The sequence below is a fragment of the Oncorhynchus mykiss genome, chromosome 8 (genome assembly GCF_057628025.1).
Source record: "Oncorhynchus mykiss isolate SJ-2025 chromosome 8, ASM5762802v1, whole genome shotgun sequence".
Classification (NCBI taxonomy): domain Eukaryota; kingdom Metazoa; phylum Chordata; class Actinopteri; order Salmoniformes; family Salmonidae; genus Oncorhynchus; species Oncorhynchus mykiss.
The window spans coordinates 38,597,733-38,621,711 of NC_143029.1; the positions used below are offsets into that span (position 1 = coordinate 38,597,733).

The following is a 23,979-nucleotide window of genomic DNA, read 5'->3' on the forward strand; positions in this document are numbered from 1 at the left end:
GCATAGATTCTCTTTGACTTAGCCCACCCTCTGATAACAGTTGTTGTTTTCTCTTTTTTTCATCTACCATGTTGATTTATTATTATGCATTTCAAGGTTAGGCTAAAGAGACACTCAACTGTGTGTGTAAAAGCTTCCTGTAGTGCCAAAATCTGGAAACCAGAATTGAGATGAACATTTGCATTTCTAGCTGCAGTTGTAGAACATAGAACAGCCGAAGATGTAAAGTAGATCATTGTAAGACCAATTAAGATGTTTAGAAAACATCTGCAATTTTAATGAAGGTTTGATTGAAGCCATGTTTGTTACAGCTTCAGTGGGCATTGTTTTAATTGCCCATTATTTCCAAGACATGGATTCTGAACTGGAAGTCATGGTATCCAAATAACATGACACTTCTCCAGATACGAGATTGTGTTTATTTTTTCTTAGGCTATAGCACGTTATTCCCTATTATTACTTTTTTTTTTTAAATAAAAAAAACTTTAGCCTAAAATGACATACCTAAATCTAACTGCCTGTAGCAATTATATGCATATTCTTGGTACCATTTGAAAGGAAACACTTTGAAGTTTGTGGAAATGTGAAAGGAACGTAGGAGAATATTTAATTTTACCTTCATTTAAATAGGCAAGTCAGTTAAGAACAAATTCTTATTTTCAATGATGGCCTGGGAACAGTGGGTTAACTGCCTGTTCAGGGGCAGAATGACAGATTTGTACCTTGTCAGCTCGGGGATTCAAACTTGCAACCTTTCGGTTACTAGTCCAACGCTCTAACCACTAGGCTACCCTGCTGCCCCAATATAGCACAATAGATATGGTAAAAGATAATACAGAGAAAAAACGTTATTTTTTTTTGTATCATCATCTTTGAAATGCAAGAGAAAGGCCATAATGTATAAATCCAGGCCAGGTGCAAGTTAGATTTTGGCCACTAGGTGGATTTTAGCCACTGATACAATGAACTAATGAACTGATACAATGAATTTCTGTTAAAAATGTTGTATCAAGACTGTCCAAATGTGCCTAATTTGTTTATTAATAACTTTTCAAGTTCAAAATTGTGCACTCTCCACAAAAAAGAACATGGTATTCTTTCACTGTAATATTTACTATAAATTTGAATTTAAGCTTTGTGCCAATATGAGATGGGTCTATGTCCTGGGAAATTGTCTTGTTACTTACAACCTCATGCTAATCGCATTAGCCTACGTTAGCTCAACCGTCTCGTGGACGGGACACCGATCCAGAAGAAGTTTTAACTCTTATCAACAGGTAACATGTCAAATTGTGTTGGCAATTTGACATGCTACCTGTAGGTGGCAGGGAGCCTAGTGGTTGGTTGGGCTAGTAACCGAAAGGTCGCTATTTAGAATTTCCGAAAAATCTGGCGATGTGCCCTTGAGCAAGGCACTTCACCCTAATTGCTACTGTAAGTTGCTCTGGATAAGAGCGTCTGCTAAATGACTAAAATTTAAATGTGTGCGTGTGTTTTTAAAATGTGTCCCACTCCTCTCAGAGAAGATTTGGAGAGACCTCGGATTGGATTATTCATCGTGAAATAGGCCTTGGTCACAGTATCCAGCACTTGAGGACCCCAAAACACAACCACACCCTCCCAAACCCCACACAGTGCTACGCCTACTCTCCTATATTCACCACCAATGCCCAGGGGTGAGGAGAGGCACTGTGTGATTTGGGGCATGGCTGGCCTGGTAGAAAAGCACAGTACCAGCTCTGGTATAACTCTGCCAGTCAGTCGTCAAAAGGAAAATGAGAGGGGCGCCACAAACCACAGTCTCACTGTTATTCTGCCATTTAATCATAATGTGGACAATTCATTTGACTAGCCATTTTGTGGAGGTAGATATCTCTCCAGTATATACAGAGCTATAGTCTGTGTTTACACAGGCAGCCCAAATCTGATCATCTGCCTAATTATTGACAAAAGATATGATTGGGAAAAAGACACATTTTTGGCATAAAATCAGAATTGGGCTGCCTGTGTAAACACAGCCTATAGACACAGATAGCAACGGAATAATCCTACATTTTCCTCTTAGAAGTAATCTCTCCCACTCATTCCTAGCTACCGTCTCCTCTCCTCTCTTCTCTTGAAACAATTCCGTTTTTTTTCCAAGGACACAGAACCTATCTGGAACAAAACAGATTTTAGTCTTACCTCTCTCTGCCTGTATTTTCACAAATAGCTCTCTTTCCCCCTCTCTCTCTCTCTCTCACCCACTCTCTCTCTCTCCTCCATCTCTCTCTGATAATTTTTCTGACAACTGTGTCTTGTGAAAAGTGTGGAGCGTTGTGGTCAGACAATCATGTCATTATCTGATTGAGGTGCTTGTGTAAGCATAGGTGCTTAACAGGCTACTTCCACACATACTTTTGTCTGTTTATGTTGATAGCCTGATTCTAAGAATAATGGCATGATAGGTAGTTACTTATCATATTGCACTGGCTTAGTTTGTTTTTGTGTTATAAGCCGGTTGACATTCATGCACCAAGATTCAGGGGAATGTGTATGAAAAGGCTACACGTTTCTTATGATTCCAGACTCTGACATTGTTCCTTCTGATATTTTTTCATTTCTTTCTTTTTACTTTTTGCATTAAGTGTGTATTGTTTTGTATTGCTAGGTATTATTGCACTGTTGGAGCTAGAAACACAAGCATTTCGCTGCACCTGCGATAACATCTGCACATCTGTGTATGCACCAATAATCTTTGATTTGGTTTTATTAATAGTGGAATAGATTACATTTGAATTATCATTAAATAATAAAATAATAACAATATCCATAGAGTGAAATAAAAATATGACACAATTACATAAAGTAATGTTTCGGTGAAATTGTGTCTGTAATAGCATAATCATTATTATTATTATTGTTATTGTAAATATTATAAATGAATTATGCTTATTGTAATTAATCACCATCCAAAATGCTTCCCTCTTTAGGCCCATTGTTGGGCCAGTGACCCACCTCAGCACTGTGGAATGCCTGCCTGCCCGGTTTGTGCGCGCGCCTATTACGTTGATAAAACCTCCGAGAGAAAATCATGTTGTCACTCTCTCCCTTAATGCCTCCTCCCATGTCGATACACCAACTTAAACCATAATAATAAATATGTCAATAAAGCACACATCAGCGCGTAACGCTCAATTTATAAGCCTTGCAGTATCAAAGTGGTGATTCGGCGCACTCTATAGAAAGCCAAAATGAGTCTGAAATAAATAGGGTTGGTCTGGAATGGACCGAGATAAGAGGTGCCAGTGTTAACGAACACGTTTCCGCTACACCTCATCCGAGTCTTCCTTTTCCAAACACAGTCTCTTTAATGTCCCGGACTGTTTTTCCATGGAGTGTATGCACCGAGGGCACCATGGAGAGTTGAAGCCAAATGAGCTGGCCGAGTTGGGGAGCGGGGACCGGGACACCTGCTTTGAAAAAGAGACTCCAGACACTAAATTTGCTGACTTCATTGCAATTTATTCGTCCTCAAAAACACTTGCTTGCGACATGGAAAAGAGACGCGCCTTTCCTTTTTGGCATTTGACAGAGACATAGGAAAATCACAAGACTTCTCATTAAGCACATCAGAATCCTGTTTATGTCACGGATAGTTTTATTATAGCCGGCATAATGGACAGAAAAAAGTTGGACTGAAACTTTTCAGCTATGGGTTTAAAAAACAACTCTAACTCCATAAAAATAGGTGCAATTTATAGCCTATTTGATTCAAGATAGCCCAGTCTCAGCTGATAAATGCTTGTTTATTTTCATAGGCATTAGACATAGGCTACATGATGATGATAACAATAATAATAACAACAATTTACACTTATTTTTAAAGCTCCTCTAGAAAAATACATTCAGGGGACATATGTCTTCACATTGATGGATAACCACATTCCTGATTCCTATGAAATCGTATGAACAGTGATATCAGTGCATGTGAAAGTAGCATCAGCCACAATAAGAAGTAGCCTACACTGTAACAGAAAACTGCAAATTGTAGGTACATATGAGGTATTATCAAGAGTAAAATACTCTGAAACGGTTTACTGCAACATACTGTAAATTATGGTGCATTGTGGGAAAATGTTGTGGGTGGGGAAATACTTGCTGCTGTATTTCGAATGGTACTTTAATTCCATCCAACAGAATATGGTACACTGACATATCACATCTTTGGAGCAACGAAAACCTTTTGACCACTAGTTGGTGCATGGTATTATTGTGTGTGGCTCATTAACATATTTTGAGGCGTGCCTGAGAATCTGACCGATTTAACTCCAATGTGGATTTATAGTGCCCCACAATTTGTATAGGGGACAGATTGGAATGGCAGCAAGTCTTTAACCTTTAATGGTTTTGCCATGCATTTTGCCATGTCCTTTTGGTCTGTTTTGCCCTGTAGCCACTGCCAGTTTGGAAGCCTTTATTAAGGCCTCTAGAAGTGCAAGTGATATATATATATATATATCATTCCTATACCTTAATGTGTAAACACTTTACCTAGCAGCCAACCTGCTTGCACCAATCCCTTGTAATTACAGTAAAATACTGTTAATACAAACCCCTCCCCTCAATTAATGTCATGAACTAATTCATTCCAATTACGGTAGCATTTACTATTTTACTGTATAATACCGTTAATTTTAGGCATTGTAATGTGTGTCATTAGACAGTACTTTCTTTGATACTATCTTAATATTGCAGTAGGTGTACTATAATATGAAATACTGAATTTGACTTTCCATCGAGCTGCCTGTAAGCTACTGTCAAATTCACAGTAACCCCTTTACAATGAGTGTATAACGCGGTATTGCGTCCATTATAAATCAATGTTGCAGATTGAAAGTCGTGGACGCTCTGAAAAATTATTCGGCATAAAGAGGAGCCTGTTGAAAAATGTTTCAACACACGACTTAATAAACCATTAAAAATCATATATCAAAATAACAAATAATGCTATTCACACATTTGGATTGAAATATATAACCTATATTTTAATTTATGGGGGACATTTAGCCTCTAGTTATACTTACTATGAACACATATGGAACTAGGGCTAAAGACATTAGATTATTTTACAGAAGACCGGTTCAGATATTACATTTACATTTTAGCAATCTACTACAAACATGCGTGAGAATTGTACACTGAAATTCACTAGTCTATAAATCACAAATATGTTGAAGTGGATAATATGCCTATTCAGTTGATTAGGTGCTGGTTATTTGTTACAGGTGTCTTCAATTAAAATATACAGAGGGTAAAAAGTAAGGCCAAGAATTGCAAAGAACAAAATGAAAACTTTCCGAAGCAAACCTCTTGCAAACTGAACGCCGTAACTAATTGCCTAAATGTCAAATGACAAATATAAAACATAAAATGTGAGGATTACGTAGCCTATATTTGATAATCTAAATTGCCCACTTAAATGCATAGGCTATACTAAAAGACACACATTGATGTTAGTAAATATAGTATTAGCCTAATATGCAGTGAAACAGAGGGATGGAATTTTGTCTCACCCCGTGACAGAAAAACCTGTGAATAAAATGTAACATAAACTCGTATTTGAAATGACTCTGGCCAGTGTTATCAGGCAATAATATAATAACATTTCCATGATATAGTGTATTCAAACCTTAGCGTGTTCGTCTGTGGTTGGTAAATCAAACCAGGATAGTGATATACCGACACCATGCCTTTCTGAGCCCATGCGCGCAGTTACGTTCAACCCCTGGACTCAGGAGACTCACAAAGTTAATCTTATCGTTGTTACAAGGATAGTGTTGCACTAAGCACAACTCAATCGGCCTAATTGAGACACGACAATTAATCTCTTATCGAAAGGCAAACTTGGAAATAAAAAACTAAATGAAGCAATGTTGCGTAAAATTTGTGAGGAATGTGTCTTTAATGGACACCGTTTAACATGAGTTTAAATGACATAAACACGTATTCAGGACATTTAAAATATAAATGTTGTGCCTTAAAAAAACTGCTATTATCATATACCCACAAAAACATGTCCATAAAATGAATGTTCATGCAAACATTAGGCCTATTACTAGTATTGTAATGCCATAAGCTACTTCTCAATTAGGTTTTCTTACATATTAAATCCTTTATTTGTAAACAAAATAAGATACTTTTTTTGTCTGTTGAAGTCCCGTTCCTCGGTCAAGTTCAGTGCATTGTACTCCTCCGTACACGACGGACGGTTCTTATTGGTAGGTGCGATCCGTTACATCACCAAGCGTATGACGCGCCGTCTTCCTGTTTCCTTCAGCTGTGTCTTAAAGTGAATCTTGTTGGTGGAGGAGAGCTCGAGCGTCGAAGCTCTGCATCGCGTGCGCCTCGGTCAAGCTGCTACGACATCATCACCAGTCGTTCACCCCTCGAGAGAAGATGACAGAGAGCGGAGCAAAATAGCTCTTGTATGTCTATTTTTATGTCCTACGGTCGCGCTCATCACTCACTTTACTCATACTCTTCCTTCCCTGAGAAATTATAATATTGAACGTTTCGCGGCGAAGCTTCCATAGTCCGTATTCTTTTTTTCAGCAGTAAAAAAAAGGCCTTTCCCTTCATCTGCGGGTAAGTAACCTTGTCCTCAGATACCTCCCTCTTGTTCTTTTGCATTAGCTGTCTTTGACGATATTATTAGGCTGAATTGTTTTCTTTAACCTAAAGTGTGACTAAGTTTCTTCATTGTTATGATGTGCAGAATACTTTTCTCCTTGTAAATCACAGACAGATTATTTCTCACTTTTAAAAGTAAGGTACTGTCTTTTTAAAATGTGTTATTTGTGAATAAATGTTTTTTTTTTAGCATATAGGCTAAAGACTTTCAAGGCTGTCTGACTTGGTTTGATTTGATCAAAGGCTGAAGTCCGTTATCTTTGATTCTGTGTGGGCTACACCTTCAAGTCTCGTATATGGTCTTTGTTGTGTGTAGTCTTATTCGTTCAGTGTATTACGATTTTAACAAGCTTGGTTTTATCACTATTAATATCAGATATATATCATATCAGATAAATGGGTTCTACTCTTTGAATGTGTCAGTCTAGTAGTGGTTTAACTGTTTCCCTGGAATAATTATTGTGGTGATAGTGCCAAGAACGAGCAAATGTTGATGAGGGAAAAAGCGTCCAAAGTGCACATTATGGAGACAACAGGGATATTTGGCACAGATGCACACAACCTGGTCATGGCTAGAATGAAACAGCTTTTGTCAAATGTTTTATTATTATTATAATTATTTTCAATTTTAGCTAACCCTAACCCTTTTCCTGACCTTAACCTAATTATCCTAACCTTCTGCTCTGCTGCCTAAGTTCTCCCAAACTGCTAAGAGAAGTCAAATCTGACTACATCTGTGGCCTATCCCTCTGGGCACATACTGGTTGAATCAATGTTGTTTCCACATCATTACAATTAAATGATGTTGAACCAACGTGGAATAGAAATGTAATTGACATGATTGGGAGTCCCATAGGGTGGCACCCAATTGGCCCAGCGTCGTCTGGGTTTGGCCGAGGTCGGTCGTCATTGTAAATATGAATGTGTTCTTAACTCCTAGTTAAATAAAGGTTAAAAAAGTCAGACTTGCTTGAATAGTTACTTTGCCATGTTACAAATCCAAAGGGTTATGAACTTTTTTTAACCTTCATGGTGCCCCGTTCTCTCTCTCTCTCAGAGCTGTAAAGATCCTGGAAACACACACAACTGCATCACCTATCACACTTTCACAAAAAAAAAACATGAAGACATGGCTAAAGGCCAATCAGACTTGTGAACATAATCCCTAGTTGTCTATTGCCGCTTTCCATGTTGTCTGTTGTCTGTAGCTTGTGAGGTGTGGAAACACTTTGTTGCTTTTATGGATTTTGTCTTGTTGGTTTTTGTGCTATGTTGGTCTGTCTGCATGCTACGTCTTGCTTGTCCAATGTTGCCCTGCGTGTGCTCACTGCTCATTGATGGTCTGTATTATTATTGTAATTGTTTTTAATAACCTGCCCAGGCACTGTGGTTGAAAATTAGCCGGCTGGCTGAAACCGGCATTTTTACTGAAACGTTGATTAATGTGCACTGTCCCTGTAAAAATTTAAATAAACTCAAACTCAAACTCAAAATGAGCGAGGGGGGAGAGATGAGCGTAGCTCATTGTTCAAATGCGCTCATATTTCCTTGAAATTGTTGAAAGGTATTCCAATAGACTGCGCATGGGCAATGGGGGTGGCACGTGTGCCATCGGAAACGACAGATGCTAGCGGCTTTATTTTCAGTGCGATAATGACCTGGCCCATTGTTAAGCTCTTGTGGCACCCAAGTCAAAGTTTTCTTGGAAATATTTCACCCTCGTTTGAACTTCTGGAGATGGGTGGATGGAAAGAGTTGAGCCAGAGCCATTTGTCATAACTAGACACAGACATGCTTTTAATAATTTTAATAATAGACCGACATTTGTTTAGTCTGTGTAATATATTTAATTTTGTTTTGCCAGACTTTGTTTCTGTAATGAGATAAAACAAATATGTCAAGCTTCCCCAACCTTGTTTCTTCTTCATTTAGTTACACCAATAATGTGCTAAATAGTGTACATCTTACCGCATGTTGCTCTTGTATTGCTTAATAATACAGTAATACGCCTATCTCAAAGAGTTTCCATCTAAAATGGTGTGTGCGTGTGTGCGTGTGTGTGTGTGTGTGTGTGTGTGTGTGAGAGAGAGCGAGAGAGAGGGGGGAGAGTGAGAGAATGTGAGTTTGTGTTTATTAGAAGAGAAAATTATGCTTGTTATGCATGGTTACTTATGGCATCAATTACGTTGACATATATCCTATAGGTGATTTTTACTCCCAGTTCAACTAAGTGACGGGGGTTACTTTATAGACGGAATGGGCTCAGATTATAAATACTTTTACACTGGCCCCATTTTTATATCTGACTGAGTGGTTTGAGCAGAGATCTAAACATTTGTTTTTAAAAATTACATTCTCCCTCAAAATATGTCTTGACAAATGAGTCAAAACACTGATCAGTAACAATATGAGCTGTTGATGAACATTTAGATATACCTATATACATCTATATTTTGTCAGTTCAAAATGTCTTTGACAGTCTATTTGCATTGTCCGTTTTATTGCACTAAAATCCTAAATAGTGTTTGACAGATTTAAATGAATGTACTCTACTTTGGTTCTCCAGTAAGAACTCACACAATTGTCGAGCGTAGAAAACCCTATTCACCCTATACATATATGTTATTAATATAGATTTCCTATTAGATTGTCTCACCGCTGTTCTGCTTAGCAGGGCTTTAGTGGTCTTTAAAGGATCAGGCTTTGAGTAAAACGACTCGCCAGGATGAAGTCTTGTTATCTTCCACAGTATTGTCTGCACAGATAGACAATAGTTGAGATTTGGAAGGAGGAATTAAGGAATATTAAATAATGTAACAAAATAATTCTTAAATTTTACATAAAAGTTTGAATTTTTTCTCTATTGCCAGCGAATGTTAATTCATTCTGTAAATACACTGAATAAAAGTCCTACACCTCTGATGATGACATGCGTAGTCGTCAGCCGATGCTTACAACGGGGTTCTGATTCCGTCTGGATGGTGACAAAATATTTGTCATAGTGCTCTAAGTTGCTTCTTCAATCAGTGCGCATTCAGTCAGTAAAATATATGAAGCAATCTGCAAATAGGTTTTATTGTTTGAGGCACTTGTTATTATAACACTTGAAATGGGTGTGATATGTGGTTTGGATGAATACACTTGCTGTACTTTCTGGTCATTCAATTTGATTTCAGTCACTTTTTGACCGCTCCCTTTTGATTTGAACAAAACTTTCTATACATATTTGCTCAGTGTAGAAGGGGTCAGAAAGTAACTTCTTGGACCTGAATGCCAAAACATTTAGGAGATAGCGGTGCCCAACCCTACCATGAGACATCCATGTCTTCATCACTGTAAAATATAAATGGTTGAGTTTTATATAATTTAAAAGCTTACAAACAGGGTTGTCAAACCATTTTATAATTTCTTGTTTTTTTACTTTAAACATCAATTATCAAAAAATGTATACGTTAAACATCATCTGAGGTGTTTGTGTTGTGCCCACCATAGGTTGAGAGACAGCATGTCTTAAACTTTCAACATTTGGTAGCACAAAGATGGTTGGTCCACACATCAGAGAATGTTGACTTTAATGGGAATATCAGTTATTTTAAATTACACTGTCAATGTTCCATGGACAACCTATTGAAATCATATAAATATAGATAATAAAATAGACATCCCCATTTAAGTTGACATTCAACATTGGGTGGACCAGCGGCCATCTTTGTGGTTGTAACTGGAAGTTCAAATTTCAATTCAATTTAAATGTAAAAGATGTACCACCTAAATTCCAGTGATCCAAAAGGATATACAGTGGGGCAAAAAAGTATTTATTCAGCCACCAATTGTGCAAGTTCTCCCACTTAAAAAGATGAGAGAGGCCTGTAATTTTCATCATAGGTACACTTCAACTATGACAGACAAAATTAGAAAAAAAAATCCAGAAAATCACATTGTAGGATTTTTAACGAATTTATTTGCAAATTATGGTGGAAAATAAGTATTTGGTCACCTACAAACAAGCAAGATTTCTGGCTCTCACAAACCTGTAACTTCTTCTTTAAGAGGCTCCTCTGTCCTCCACTCGTTACCTGTATTAATGGCACCTGTTTGAACTTGTTATCAGTATAAAAGACACCTGTCCACAACCTCAAACAGTCACACTCCAAACTCCGCTATGGCCAAGACCAAAGAGCTGTCAAAGGACACCAGAAACAAAATTGTAGACCTGCACCAGGCTGGGAAGACTGAATTTGCAATAGGTAAGCAGCTTGGTTTGAAGAAATCAACTGTGGAAGCAAATATTAGGAAATGAAAGACATACAAGACCACTGATAATCTCCCTCGATCTGGGGCTCCACACAAGATCTCACCCCGTGGAGTCAAAATGATCACAAGAATGGTAAGCAAAAATCCCAGAACCACACGGGGGGACCTAGTGAATGACCTGCAGAGAGCTGGGACCAAAGTAACAAAGCCTACCATCAGTAACACACTACGCCGCCAGGGACTCAAATCCTGCAGTGCCAGACTTGTCCCCCTGCTTAAGCCAGTATATGTCCAGGCCCATCTGAAGTTTGCTAGAGAGTATTTGGATGATCCAGAAGGAGATTGGGAGAATGTCATATGGTCAGATGAAACCAAAATATAACTTTTTGGTAAAAACTTAACTCGTCGTGTTTGGAGGACAAAGAATGCTGAGTTGCATCCAAAGAACACCATACCTACTGTGAAGGATGGGGGTGGAAACATCATGCTTTGGGGCTGTTTTTCTGCAAAGGGACCAGGACGACTGATCCGTGTAAAGGAAAGAATGAATGGGGCCATGTATCGTGAGATTTTGAGTGAAAACCTCCTTCCATCAGCAAGGGCATTGAAGATGAAACGTGGCTGGGTCTTTCAGCATGTCAATGATCCCAAACACACCGCCCGGGCAATGAAGGAGTGGCTTTGTAAGAAGTATTTCAAGGTCCTGGAGTGGCCTAGCCAGTCTCCAGATCTCAACCCCGTAGAAAATCTTTGGAGGGAGTTGAAAGTCTGTGTTGCCCAGCAACAGCCCCAAAACATCACTGCTCTAGAGGAGATCTGCATGGAGGAATGGGCCAAAATACCAGCAACAGTGTGTGAAAACCTTGTGAAGACTTACAGAAAACGTTTGACCTCTGTCATTGCCAACAAAGGGTATATAACAAGGTATTGAGAAACTTTTGTTATTGACCAAATACTTATTTTCCACCATAATTTGCAAATAAATTCATTAAAAATCCTACAATGTGATTTTCTGGATTTTTTTCTCATTTTGTCTGTCATAGTTGAAGTGTAACTATGATGAAAATCACAGGCCTCTATCATCTTTTTAAGTGGGAGAACTTGCATAATTGGTGGCTGACTAAATCATTTTTTGCCCCACTGTATATGTCCATTCTATGAATTCTATTTCTATGACTGAAATTATACCCACCCTGAACTCAAGAGTATTCTGTGTCTCAAACGATTGCAGGCACAACACTAACACCAAAGATGATGTAAAATCATGTCTAATCTACAACATGGGAAAGTGGAAAAGAATCTTGACTCCATGCATTTCTAGATAATTGACTTTAAACGTAAAAAAAGGTACATATTTTGTATTAAAACTTTTTTTTTTCAAGAAATTACAAAACAAAACAACCATGTTTGTAACATTTATAAAAAATTACATAAATTCAACTGTTTATATTTTCAAGTGATGAAGGAATGGATGTCTCATCATAGGATTGGATGTGCAAAATGGTTCAACTTTGAGCACCTCTATCTCCAAATATTTTTGACATTCAAGTCCAAAAGTAACTTTCTACCATCGGCAAATATGTATAGAAAGTTTTGTTTAAATCAAAAGGGGTGTGGTCAAAATGTGATTGAAATCAAATTGAACAACCCTAAATGCACGTAATGAATTGCTTTGGGTCTTAATCTTAATCTTAATCTTAATGACTAAAATGTAACCTAAAATGTAAATGACCTACAGATGACTTTTGGAGATTGTAATTAAGTCAGAAAGGAGTTCCGCTGAGTTTACTGTGTCTTTGTGGTACTCTTAATCCAATCTCAGCCTTTCTCTTTAGTCTTTTGACTTAATGGTTTTCTGTACCGGCTTGAAGCCGCACAAACATGGAAATGAGGAAAAGTGCTTAAGTAATTATCATCATTTTATGAAGCTTTGTGTTGCGTGGGAACTGGTTCAGTGTTGCGCAGGCAGGCAGTGTGGAACAAGGGACAGACAGAGAAAATGTACGGTGCGTGTGAAATGGCACCCTATACCACGGTTTCAGAAGCAGGACAAGACACCCTATTTTTGTCTGATGACTTGACACAAGGGGCATGTACACGATAGGCCTATCTGGTTCATATGATTATGATGTTCATAATGCTTCTTGACAGTGCCACAAAGTGTATTTTCTTAGTCCAAGTAAAGTGACACAGGATGGTCATAATTCTTCATGCGGTGTCATGAATTGTATTGTATTTTATTTGAAATATAATGAGAAAAAAAAAACATGTCTGTGAAGAATTCATAACAACAACAAAGGACTTAAGAAATACTTTTTTCAAACGAAGGACAACTTCTTGACAGGGGAAAACACATTAGAATAAATATGGCTTTTGACACTCTTATGTTGTTGTCATAACCAGCCATAAAATAACACAATATATGTCACAACAGGTGTAAATATATCGGCCATGACAGTGTTATGACCATGTTTCCTTTATGTTTTCATTCTACAGGTGTCATTCAGCAGTGGTGCTAGAGGAGTGGCTTTGTGGGATATGGCCCAATAGCAGCAGACCGTGATGCCGGACCATGACAGCGACTCCTTCCTGAGCAGACAGACCAAGAGAAGACGAGTGGACATCGGGGTGAAGAGGACTGTGGGCAGCAACGCTGCCAACGCAGCAGCAGCAGCCACAACAAGCGCCGACATCGCCCATGCCAAAGCTGCAATTTTCGGTGCTATGAACTCTCTCAACTCCCACCACCATGGCTCCGATGCAGACTCCATGGACTGCTCCATGGTGCAGCCGCACGGCCACGCCGGGGTCGTCACAGCAACCAACAGCGAGTCCAAGTCCAACGTGCTCCGGAAGCTCCTGAAGAGAGCCAACTCGTATGAAGACGCCTTCCCCGGCGCCACTATCATCTCCCAGCTCCTCAAGAGCAACATGGCCAAGAACGGAAAAGGAGAGAGAGGGGAGAGAGGAGATAGAGAGGATGGGGGGTTCCCCAGGTCGGGCCTCTCCAGTGGGGGTTCCGAAGCCCCCCAGGAGGACGGCTGCAGTAATTCGTCCCAGGACAGCCCCCAGGAGTGCCTTTCCCCTTTTGGCCATCCCCCGGCTCTGGGCGCCTTTGACCTAGAGCGCCTCAACGACGAGCACCTCCGGGCCAAGCGTGCCCGAGTGGAGAACATCATCCGGGGCATGAGCCACTCACCCGGGGTGGTGGTGCCCACACGCCACCTCGGAGAGCGGGACCACGAACTGGAACAATGTGGACGGGAGAGAGAGCGAGAGATGGACGGTGACAGGGACAGAGAAATGGAGATGAACTGCCCCCCACAGCCGCCCAGCCCCAGGGGAGAGGTGTGCAGCCGGGAGAACAAAAGGAAACAGCGCCTGCCCCAGCAGCAGCAACAGAGCTTCACCCAGCTGGTGTGCCAGCGTAAAGAGCAGAAGCATGAGGAGCGCAGACAACTGAAGCTGCAGCTGGAGGACATGCAGAAGCAGCTGCGCCAGCTGCAGGAGAAGTTCTTCCAGATCTATGACTCCACCGACGACTCGGAGCATGACCTGGCCCATGACCTAGGCAACATGTCTGAGGACAGCGCTGGGAGGTCTGATGCTGGAGGAGATGACCGGACAGACCGTTCCGACAATGAGATGTCAGACCTGGATCCGGGACACTTCCTGGACCGAGCAAGGGCGTTGCTCCAGGAGCAGGCCCTGCTGGCTGAGGGGGACAAGCTCAGGAGAGAGGGGCTGGTCTGGGGGAAAGGTCCTGGTCAGGGCCCCTCCTCCTCCATGCACCATGCAGAGGGCAAGCTGCTGGCTGAGACGTTGAAACAGGAGCTCAACTCGGCAATGAACCAGGTGGTGGACACAGTGGTCAAGGTGTTTGCCAAGCCCCCTCGCCCCACACCACCCCAAGTCTTCCCTCCCCTTCAAATGCCCCCAGAGAGGTTTGGTGTCAACGTCAAGGGCCTCAACTTCCACACAGCCAACCAGCGCCTGCAGTGCTTTGGCGACGTCGTCATTCCCAATCCCCTGGATTCGTTCGGCAGCATACCTGTGCCCGGCGCCAACGACCAGACGGAGGCGCTGCCCCTGGTGGTGAGGAAGACGCAGACGGAGCACCATCACCAATCCTCAGCCGTGGGCACCCACGGGGGCCATCACCACCCCTCCCTGCACCCCTCCTCCCTCTCTACCTCCATGGGCTTCAGCCCCCCTTCTTTCCGCCACCCCTTTCCCCTTCCTCTCATGGGTTACCCCTTCCAGAGCCCTCTGGGCCCACCCTCCGGCGGTTACCCAGGGAAGGACCGTTCCTCCCCAGACTCCATGGACCTGTCCAGGGAGACCACCAGCCTGCGGACCAAAATGTCATCAGGGCATCATGTGGGGCACCACCACCGGTCTTTCTCTCCGACCAACCCTGGGAGCACTGCAGAGGGGCTCTCCCTGTCCCTCATCAAGTCAGAGTGTGGAGACATGAGCGACATGAACGACATCTCACCATACTCAGGCAGCACCGTATCCTTCACCACACAGAGAGAGGGAGGGAGGTGGGGAGGGAGGGAGAGAGAGTTAGAGATGCTATAGAAGGGCTGGTTGTTCATCTTAGATAGTTTAATATATTGTTATGATGACTATTGCATATTATTGCTACATCAGCACATTTATTTTATTTTCAGTTCTCTCTAAAACATCCCTTTTTTAATTTGATCATATACCTTTTGCTCTACTAATTGGTTGAAAGCACTCTAGTCACTCTACCATTGGTCAGATAATGTCTCCACGACATTTATAGCCCTGATTCCTATTTGAAACATGACTGAAAGAGACAAACGCTATAGAAAGCTGAAGTTGAGCACAATGGCTCTCTGTACTGATAGTTTAACCCATGTGTACCTCAATCATGGGCTGCAGATAAAGAGGTAAGGTACCTATGGGAGGATCACAGTCAACCAACTGGGACTGGGCCTAATAGCCTCAACTGATCCGTTCAGTTCGCCCTGTTCTCCTATACAGGCTACCTCCCAATCCCTCTACCATTCAGACCTGTCTTTGCAAAGACCTTTCACTCATGAAGCCTCCGTAGCAGTTATTTTGCGTGATCACTGTCACCGAAAATGTTATATCAATGACACACACGACACACATGTACAGTGTACACTGAGTGTACAAAACATTAAGATCACCTTCCTGATATTGAGTTGCAAGCCCCCCTTTTGCTCTCAGAACCGCCTCAATTTGTCAGGCATGGACTCCACAAGTTGTTGAAAGTGTTCCACAGGGATGCTGGCCCATGTTGACTCCAATGCTTCCGATGGCACACATACACAATGTCTCAAGGCTTAAAATACCTTCTTTAACCTGTCTCCTCCCCTTAATCTAATCTAATCTTAATCTTAATCTTAACAAGTGACATCAATAAGTTATCATTGCTTTCACCTGGATTCACCTGGTCAGTCTATGTCATGGAAAGAGCTGGTGCCCTTAATGCTTTGTACACTCAGTGTATCTATGGTCTAACAGGCTTGGACATGTTTTGGCTGAGATTCGACAGAGAGCATGTTTTTTTTTTTTTACTTGACTGTGTCTAAAAGTTAGACATTGACGAAAGCATCTAACATGGATGCTACTGTATGGCTACTGTATGTTAGTGCTGATCTATGCCTGTGTTATGATCACCTCAGGGCTCGGCCTTTGTGTGTGTGTGTGTGTGTATATGGTAGATAGGGTTCGCCTGAGGACTCAGTAAAGATGTTTATTTATGGCCACCTGTGTCTTATCATCCCCCATTGTAAAAACAAACAATCGTTGTTGTTTCTTTTCTATTTCTTTCTCGTTTCATAAATATCTGTCAACAGCCCGGGGAGCTTTCAGCAGTTGCTTGGCACCCAAATACTTTTTAAAAAAGGTGTCTTTCTCTCCCGCTCCTCCCTTTCTTTTCTTTGAAATGGACGTTAACAGGTGTACGCAGCGAACTGCTTTTCTTTCATAACAGTGATTGTCTTCATTTGTCTTCTGACCAAAAGGGGAGGAGCACTTCCCAGAGATCCATAATATCCTCTGCTACACTGTTTCTCCCGATGGGAGGATGAAAAGAGAGAGAGAGGGAGAGGGAGAGGGAGAGGGAGAGAGAGTAAAACAATAACTAAAATTGATGTAGGAAGTTTACATACACTTAGGATGGAGTCATTAAAACCACTACCCAAATTTCTTGTTAACAAACTATAGTTTTGGCAAGTCGGTTAGGACACCTACTTTGTGCATGACACAAGTAATTTTTCCAACAATTGTTTACAGACAGATTATTTCACTTATATTTCAATGTATCACAATTCCAGTGGGTCAGTAGTTTACATACACTAAGTTGACTGTGCCTTTAAACAGCTTGGAAAATTTCAGAAAATTATGTCATGGCTTTAGAAGTTTCTGATAGGCTAATTGACATAATTTGAGTCAATTGGAGGTGTACCTGTGGATATATTTCAAGACATACCTTCAAAGTCAGTACCTCCTTGCTTGACATCATGGGGAAATCATAAGAAATCAACCAGACCTCAGAAAAGAAAGTGTAGACCTCCACAAGTCTGGTTCATTCTTGGCAAACGCCTGAAGGAGCCACATTCATCTGTACAAACAATAGTATGCAAGTATAAATACCATGGGACCACGCAGCCGTCATACCGCTCAGGAAGGAGACGCAGTCTGTCTCCTAGAGATGAACTTACTTTGGTGCGAAAAGTGCAAATCAATCCCAGAACAACAGTAAAGGACCTTGTGAAGTTGCTGGAGGAAACAGGTACAAATGTTTCTATATCCACAGTAAAATGATTCCTATATCGACATAACCTGAAAGGCCCCTCAGCAAGGAAGAAGCCACTGTTCCAAAACCGCCATAAAAAAAGCTAGACTACGGTTTACAACTGCACATGGGGACAAAGATCGTACTTCATGGAGAAATGTCCTCTGGTCTGATGAAACAAAAATAGAACTGTTTGGCCATAATGACCATTGTTATGTTTGGAGGAAAAAGGGGGATGCTTGCAAGCCGAAGAACATCATACCAACCGTGACGCACGGGGGTGGCACCATCATGTTGTGGGGGTGCTTTGCTGCAGTTGGGGCTGGTGCACTTTGCAAAATAGATGACATCATGAGGAAGTAAAATTATGTGGATATATTAAAGCAACATCTCAAGACATCTGTCAGGAAGTTAAAGCTTGGTGGCAAATGGGTATTCCAAATGGACAGTAACCACAAGCATACTTCTAAAGTTGTGGCAAAATGGCTTAAGGACAACAAGGACAGCTTGTGGAAGGCTACCCTAAACGTTTGACCCAAGTTAAACAATTTTAAAGGCAATGCTACCAAATACTAATTCAGTGTATGTAAACTTCTGACCCACTGGGAATGTGATGAAAGAAGTAAAAGCTGAAATAAATCATTCTCTCTTCTATTATTCTGACATTTCACATTCTTAAAATTAAATTGTGATCCTAACTGACCTAAGACAGGGAATTTCTACTAGGATTAAATGCTAGGAATTGTGAAAAACTGAGTTTAAATGTATTTGGCTAAGGTGTACGTAAACTTTCGACTTCAACTGTACATATATGCCAGATGCTTTTATCTCTAATGTGGCATATCATTTTGGGGCATTAACAGATGTACTCCCTTTAATGGGAAGAATAGTTAGAACAACACGGCCATGTGTTACAGGTTTTTAAAATTTCCACCACATGTTAATTTCACGTCTACAATAACTAAAGACAACAGATTGTCAGACATTTTGTGTTGAAGTTCATCGGCGTTCCGGAGCGTCGCGCAGCAGATGGCTTCCATCAGTTTCCTCATTGTATATTGGCCTTACACCTGAAATGAGCAAGTGGAGCAGCTATTTTCTCTCTTGACTTGGGAAGAGCTGTGGAGAATGATGATATATTGTCAGATGTGCTCAGATGCCACTAACCTTGCTGGTACAAGGGCACCAACATGGCTAAATAATAGCCGTGTGTCACCCCAAGTCCAATCACTATTACATTTGCAAGCTGTTAGAGATATTAATTAATCAAGATTCACTGTTGCTTGATATTGAAGCGTAGGGAGAGGATCCTGTGTTTTTTTGCAACTTCAATTTATTTATATATATAAATGTAATCTATGTAATGATGTGATTGTCATTAGTTTTGAATTAATTTTGATTTAGAAGCGAGAGCGTAGTAGTCTCATTGGGAAAGCCCAGTCTTATGAGACTAACATGATTGTGTCTTTACAGCAGCAAGTCATCTTGCCAGACATGAAGAGAACAACCCTCTCCCACTCTGTCCATTCCTCTTTCTCTTCTGTCTTGCTTCCCTCTCTCTCAATTCAATTTTCAATTTAAGGGGCCTTATTGGCATTGGAAACATATGTTTACATTGCCAAAGCAAGTGAAATAGATAATAAACAAAAGTGAAGAAAAAAAACATTTCCAGTAAACATTACACTCGCATTCCCTCGCTCGCTCTGAGAGGCCATGGTATCCCTCGCTCCCTCGCTTGCTCTGAGAGGCCATGGTATCCCTCGCTCGCTCTGAGAGGCCATGGTATCCCTCGCTCTTGGAGCAGATGATATGGAGAGTGGAGTGCTGCTCTTTTGGCCAGGCCTGTTGGTTAGCCTGCTAGGGTTCTCCCCATAGGCCAACCCTCCCTCACTATTTTTGGACATGAAAGACTGTAAAAACACAAACAAATAAGCTCAAAGTGATTTTATTTTGGAAATCTGTGATTTGAAATGATTATGTTTTAGACAAATATTATATCTGTTTGGGCTACATGCTGTCAATTTGCAGTCTACAAAGAATTTCTAATTATGTTCTGTCCAATCCGCTTAAGAAAAATTCAGCCCGCGGCTGAATCTAGTTGATGATCCCTGCTTTAGGGCCTAACTGTATGCATGCCAAATACACACCAATCACCAAATGCTTTTGAGAACTTGGGCAGAAAAAGTTAACGTCGATCCAATGAGACAAAAGGGAAGATGTCAAAGTTGAATCCAAGAAGAGAAAAGCTGTGAAATGGAGAGTTGAAAATAAAGAGAAGGGAGGGACAGAACAGTAATGTTTGGGGAAGATTTTGTGAAGTGGTAAAAGAGGATGATAGCAGTGCCGGCTATGTGTGAGGTGCTATTTGAGAGTCACAAGATAGGGACTTCAAATATGACAGCCTACAAGGGAAATATTAAGCCTACAAGGGAACTGTAGGCTTAATAGGCTTACTGTACAGATGGGTTACATTTAATAGCCTAACTGAAATCTGGACACTTACTGTATAATATTAACCCCTGCAAGGTTTAAGCATTTCTTGCAGTAAAATTATACACTAAATGTAAATGTTGACTTGAGAACAGGAGTTGATAAATACGATTTCTTTCTTTCAGCATCTTGAGAGAAAGAATGTTCAGTTAAGGACCATCTGTAAAGGTGCTATATTTATCAGCATCATAGAAGCTGATAGTTGTTCAACCACATAAGATATTCATCCAAGCCAAACTTAAATCGTATTAGAAACATGTTGGGTTGTTTTCACTGCTTTAAATTTTGTTAAAAGCGGTCAAACTGAAATGCTGCACGAAAAATATATTTAAAAAATGTTTTGTATTTTCTCACCTGCTGCGTGAGAGAAGCAGAGATTAAATTAATTCATTCATCGATTTCATCGAGCAAGGGTTTATTTAGTCTTCTAGGGCTTCTAGGGCAGTTATGACAGAAGAGAAGCTGTATGTATCTAGTAAGACAAGTTGACTTACAAATACCCAAACAAAAATTATAAGCAGAAACATATATAAATTAGGCTAAAAAATAAATCCTGCACCTCCTGTTATAAAATCGTTCCACCGTCTGACTGTACAGCGCATTTTCTATCAGCCTATTTGCGGGTTTGGGTATTCTACGAGGAGTCGGAAACGTTCCACAGGAATGTTGGTCCATGCTGAAGCGATGTCATCACGCAGTTTCTGTAGATTGGTTGGCGGTACACTCATAGTGTGAACAGCCCATTCTATCTTTTCCCAAAGATGCTCTATTGGGTTGAGGTCTGGTGACTGTGCAGGCCACTCAAGTAAACTGAACTCGCTCTCATGTTCCAGGTGATGTATATTCTCCATAACAAACTGGCTAGGTGAGTGAGTGGGGCGGTTACGGATGGGTTATTACCAATTGCGGACAGTTGCGGGTGAACAAACAGCTGAACCGCGCATCAAAACAGCTGATGCCTTCCTTGACTGACTGTCATGAAACCCCATTATTGAGTGTAGAAACATTATACCATGAAAAGTTCCAACCGTAGCTATATAAACATACAATCCAGAAGGAAAAGGTAGTATGACATTGTCCTACTTACAGACTTACAGAGTAGCCCTTTATTTGTCGGTTCAAGATATAATAGTTACTAGAGATTGCTTTCCGCTCAACGAGAGAGCGGGTTTACCCTCAGCTCTTTTCATTGTCTTAGCCCCAGATTGATATTAGCTGAATTATACAGCAATTAATTCACCATGGAAATGGTTTGGGCCCGTCCGCAGCACAGATGTGTTCGAGGGATGCAGCGCCCATCGCTGGAGAGATTCACTGCCTTGGAGCCCCTCTTCCTCCTCCTCCCAAGGTTTCTGCCAAACTCTAGGAAGGCTGGAGGCTGGGGGACGAGCAGGGGGTATAAATTCAGTTGAAACAACTCTATTGTTCAATGTGCCCCTCCCATCCACCCCCTGCGTCCTCCTGAGACTTCCATTGGAAAACCTTAGTCTCTAAAATCTATGACGTGTGTATTTTAAATGAATAAGGTCTACAGCTCTGTTATAGAGAGACAAGGCACTTAAAGACTTCGTCAGGGTTGTCCCTTTAAAACCTTATTTTTACATTAATATGAAGCCAACGTAACGTTAGTAGATCCTGTCTTTGGTTGTCATGTCTTGTCGCCAAGCCATTAGACTCCTCTCTCATAACCAGTGTTAACTGCTTTCTTTGTCTGTGATATGCAAATTTCATTTTTTTCCCCTTCCTTTTTTTGGGGTGGAGGTTGGAGGGGGGTATGATGGGGGGAAGAGGGAAAGGCGTTTGCTTACTTTGACTGTGAAATTAGCTCCTTATGTAAAGGCACCAGCTGTGGCGCTGGCCAACGTTTTATTTACCGTGACACGCTCACACCTGATTAAGAGTGGATGCTAATCGCAAGCAAATGGTTTGGCCCTGGTTCACTCACTACTCTCTAACAACTGATTCAAGATCAGCCCTACCCTTCTCCGGTGCTATCACTATCCTAAAATAATGAATGTGAAATGCATAATATTGGTTTGGCCTATATCTATTATAGTCTTCAAGGAAAACAATTAACTAACTAATTATTGTACATTAAGTGCATGTTAATTACATGTTATTTATATTAAAAACACATCATCGGAAATAGCAGTGGTTTTAGGTCAAGTTACCCTACCATAACTATGACTACACATTGAGAAGCATTGCAAGATCAGCCATTTTAATTATAATTTTCCATCCCCCCAAAAATATACATTTCCTTGACGGCAGACATGATCAGATTCAGGAGGGTCTTTCCCCCAACCACCTGAAGAAGGCCAAGCTCATGTTCTTCTACGCCCGTTACCCCAGTTCCAACATGCTCAAGATTTTCTTCTCCGACGTCAAGGTGAGCCACACCCCGGGACCCCAACCTTTTACCTCTCACCTTTCCACTTCTATCATCATGAAAAGGAGTAGGATGACGTAAGCCCTAGACGAATGTAGCTCCCTGAAGTAGAAGTTGCCCTTGGGCACTGATCTAAAATCAGATTACCCTCCCAAAATCCTAAACTGAATTATTTACCCAGTGGTTATGGTAAGGATTTGGTGAGTGTAAGCTGATCCTAGATCTGTGCCTAAGGGATAAGTGCTACATGAAGCTCATGAAAACATACTCTGGGCTGGCACTACTCTCCATAGTTATCTAACTGTGCAGGTGTGTTCAACATCGTCTGTGTGTCTTCCCAGCTTTGTCTTCCCAGCAGAAGTGACTGTCCTTGCCCCCGGTGACAAGTTGTAAGGACAGATCACCATGCCTGGACTTTTCTTTCTTTACTTTTTCTCTGTGTTTTTCTATGCCTGTGCTCTCACCTCAGACTGCAGTTAAAAGTTGAGTGAAGCAATTACTCTTCTCACTTCTCCCGAGATGTTCTTCCGGCATAGTGCTGTACTAATGTGAAGTGCCTGTTGTGTGTCTTACATTGCTTCTGTATGAGGATCTTTTCCCTACTAAGTCATGGCTTTATGCAAAAGAGAGAGGATGAGGAAGGTGCAATAGGTAATATTTAGAAGGGAGCGGGGGAGCATGGACGTTACAGCATGGCAAAGGAATTGAGAGGGAGCGATAGACATTATCGATGTTATGGCTTTACACCTCCTGCTATATTGAGGATAAAGTGTTACCTGTCTAACAGAACACAGAGGGTGTTCTTTAATGGAGACTCTCCAAAATAATCCAGGTAGAATCAGGAATTCCCCAGGGCAGCTGTCTAGGCCCCTTACTTTTTCAAATCTACTAACGACATGCCACTGGCTTTGAGTAAAGGCTGTGTCTATGTATGCAGATGACTCAACACTATACATGTCAGATACTACAGCAACTGAAATGACTGTAACACTTAACAAAGAGCTGCAGTTAGTTTCAGAATGGGTGGCAAGGAATAAGTTTGTCCTAAATATTGAAAAAACTAAAAGCATAGTATTTGGGACAAATCATTCACTAAACCCTAAACCTCAAATAAATGTTGTAATGAATAATGTGGAAATTGAGCAAGTTGAGGTGACTAAACTGCTTGGAGTAACCCTGGGTTGTGAACTGTCATGGTCAAAACATATTGATGCAACAGTAGCTAAGATGGGGAGAAGTCTGTCTATGATAAAGCGCTGCTCTAACTTCTTAACAGCACTGTCAACAAGGCAGGTCCTACAGGCTCTAGTTTTGTCGCACCTGGACTACTGTTCAGTCGTGTGTTCAGGTGCCACAAAGAGGGACTTGGAAAATTGCA

At 41.0% G+C, this 23,979-nt stretch overlaps 1 protein-coding gene across 1 annotated transcript in view; it reads left to right on the forward strand.

Moving 5' to 3' along the window:
* The first annotated feature begins 6,218 nt into the window (after positions 1 to 6,218).
* LOC110529891 (prospero homeobox protein 1) overlaps positions 6,219 to 23,979 on the forward strand; it is a 45,116-nt gene continuing 27,355 nt past the window's right edge. Inside the window, exons 1-3 of the mRNA XM_036985439.2 lie at positions 6,219 to 6,627; positions 13,423 to 15,441; positions 22,494 to 22,601. Of these exons, the coding sequence (XP_036841334.1) occupies positions 13,489 to 15,441; positions 22,494 to 22,601 (2,061 nt within the window). The 5' untranslated portion in view covers positions 6,219 to 6,627; positions 13,423 to 13,488. The remainder of the gene's footprint in view (positions 6,628 to 13,422; positions 15,442 to 22,493; positions 22,602 to 23,979) is intronic.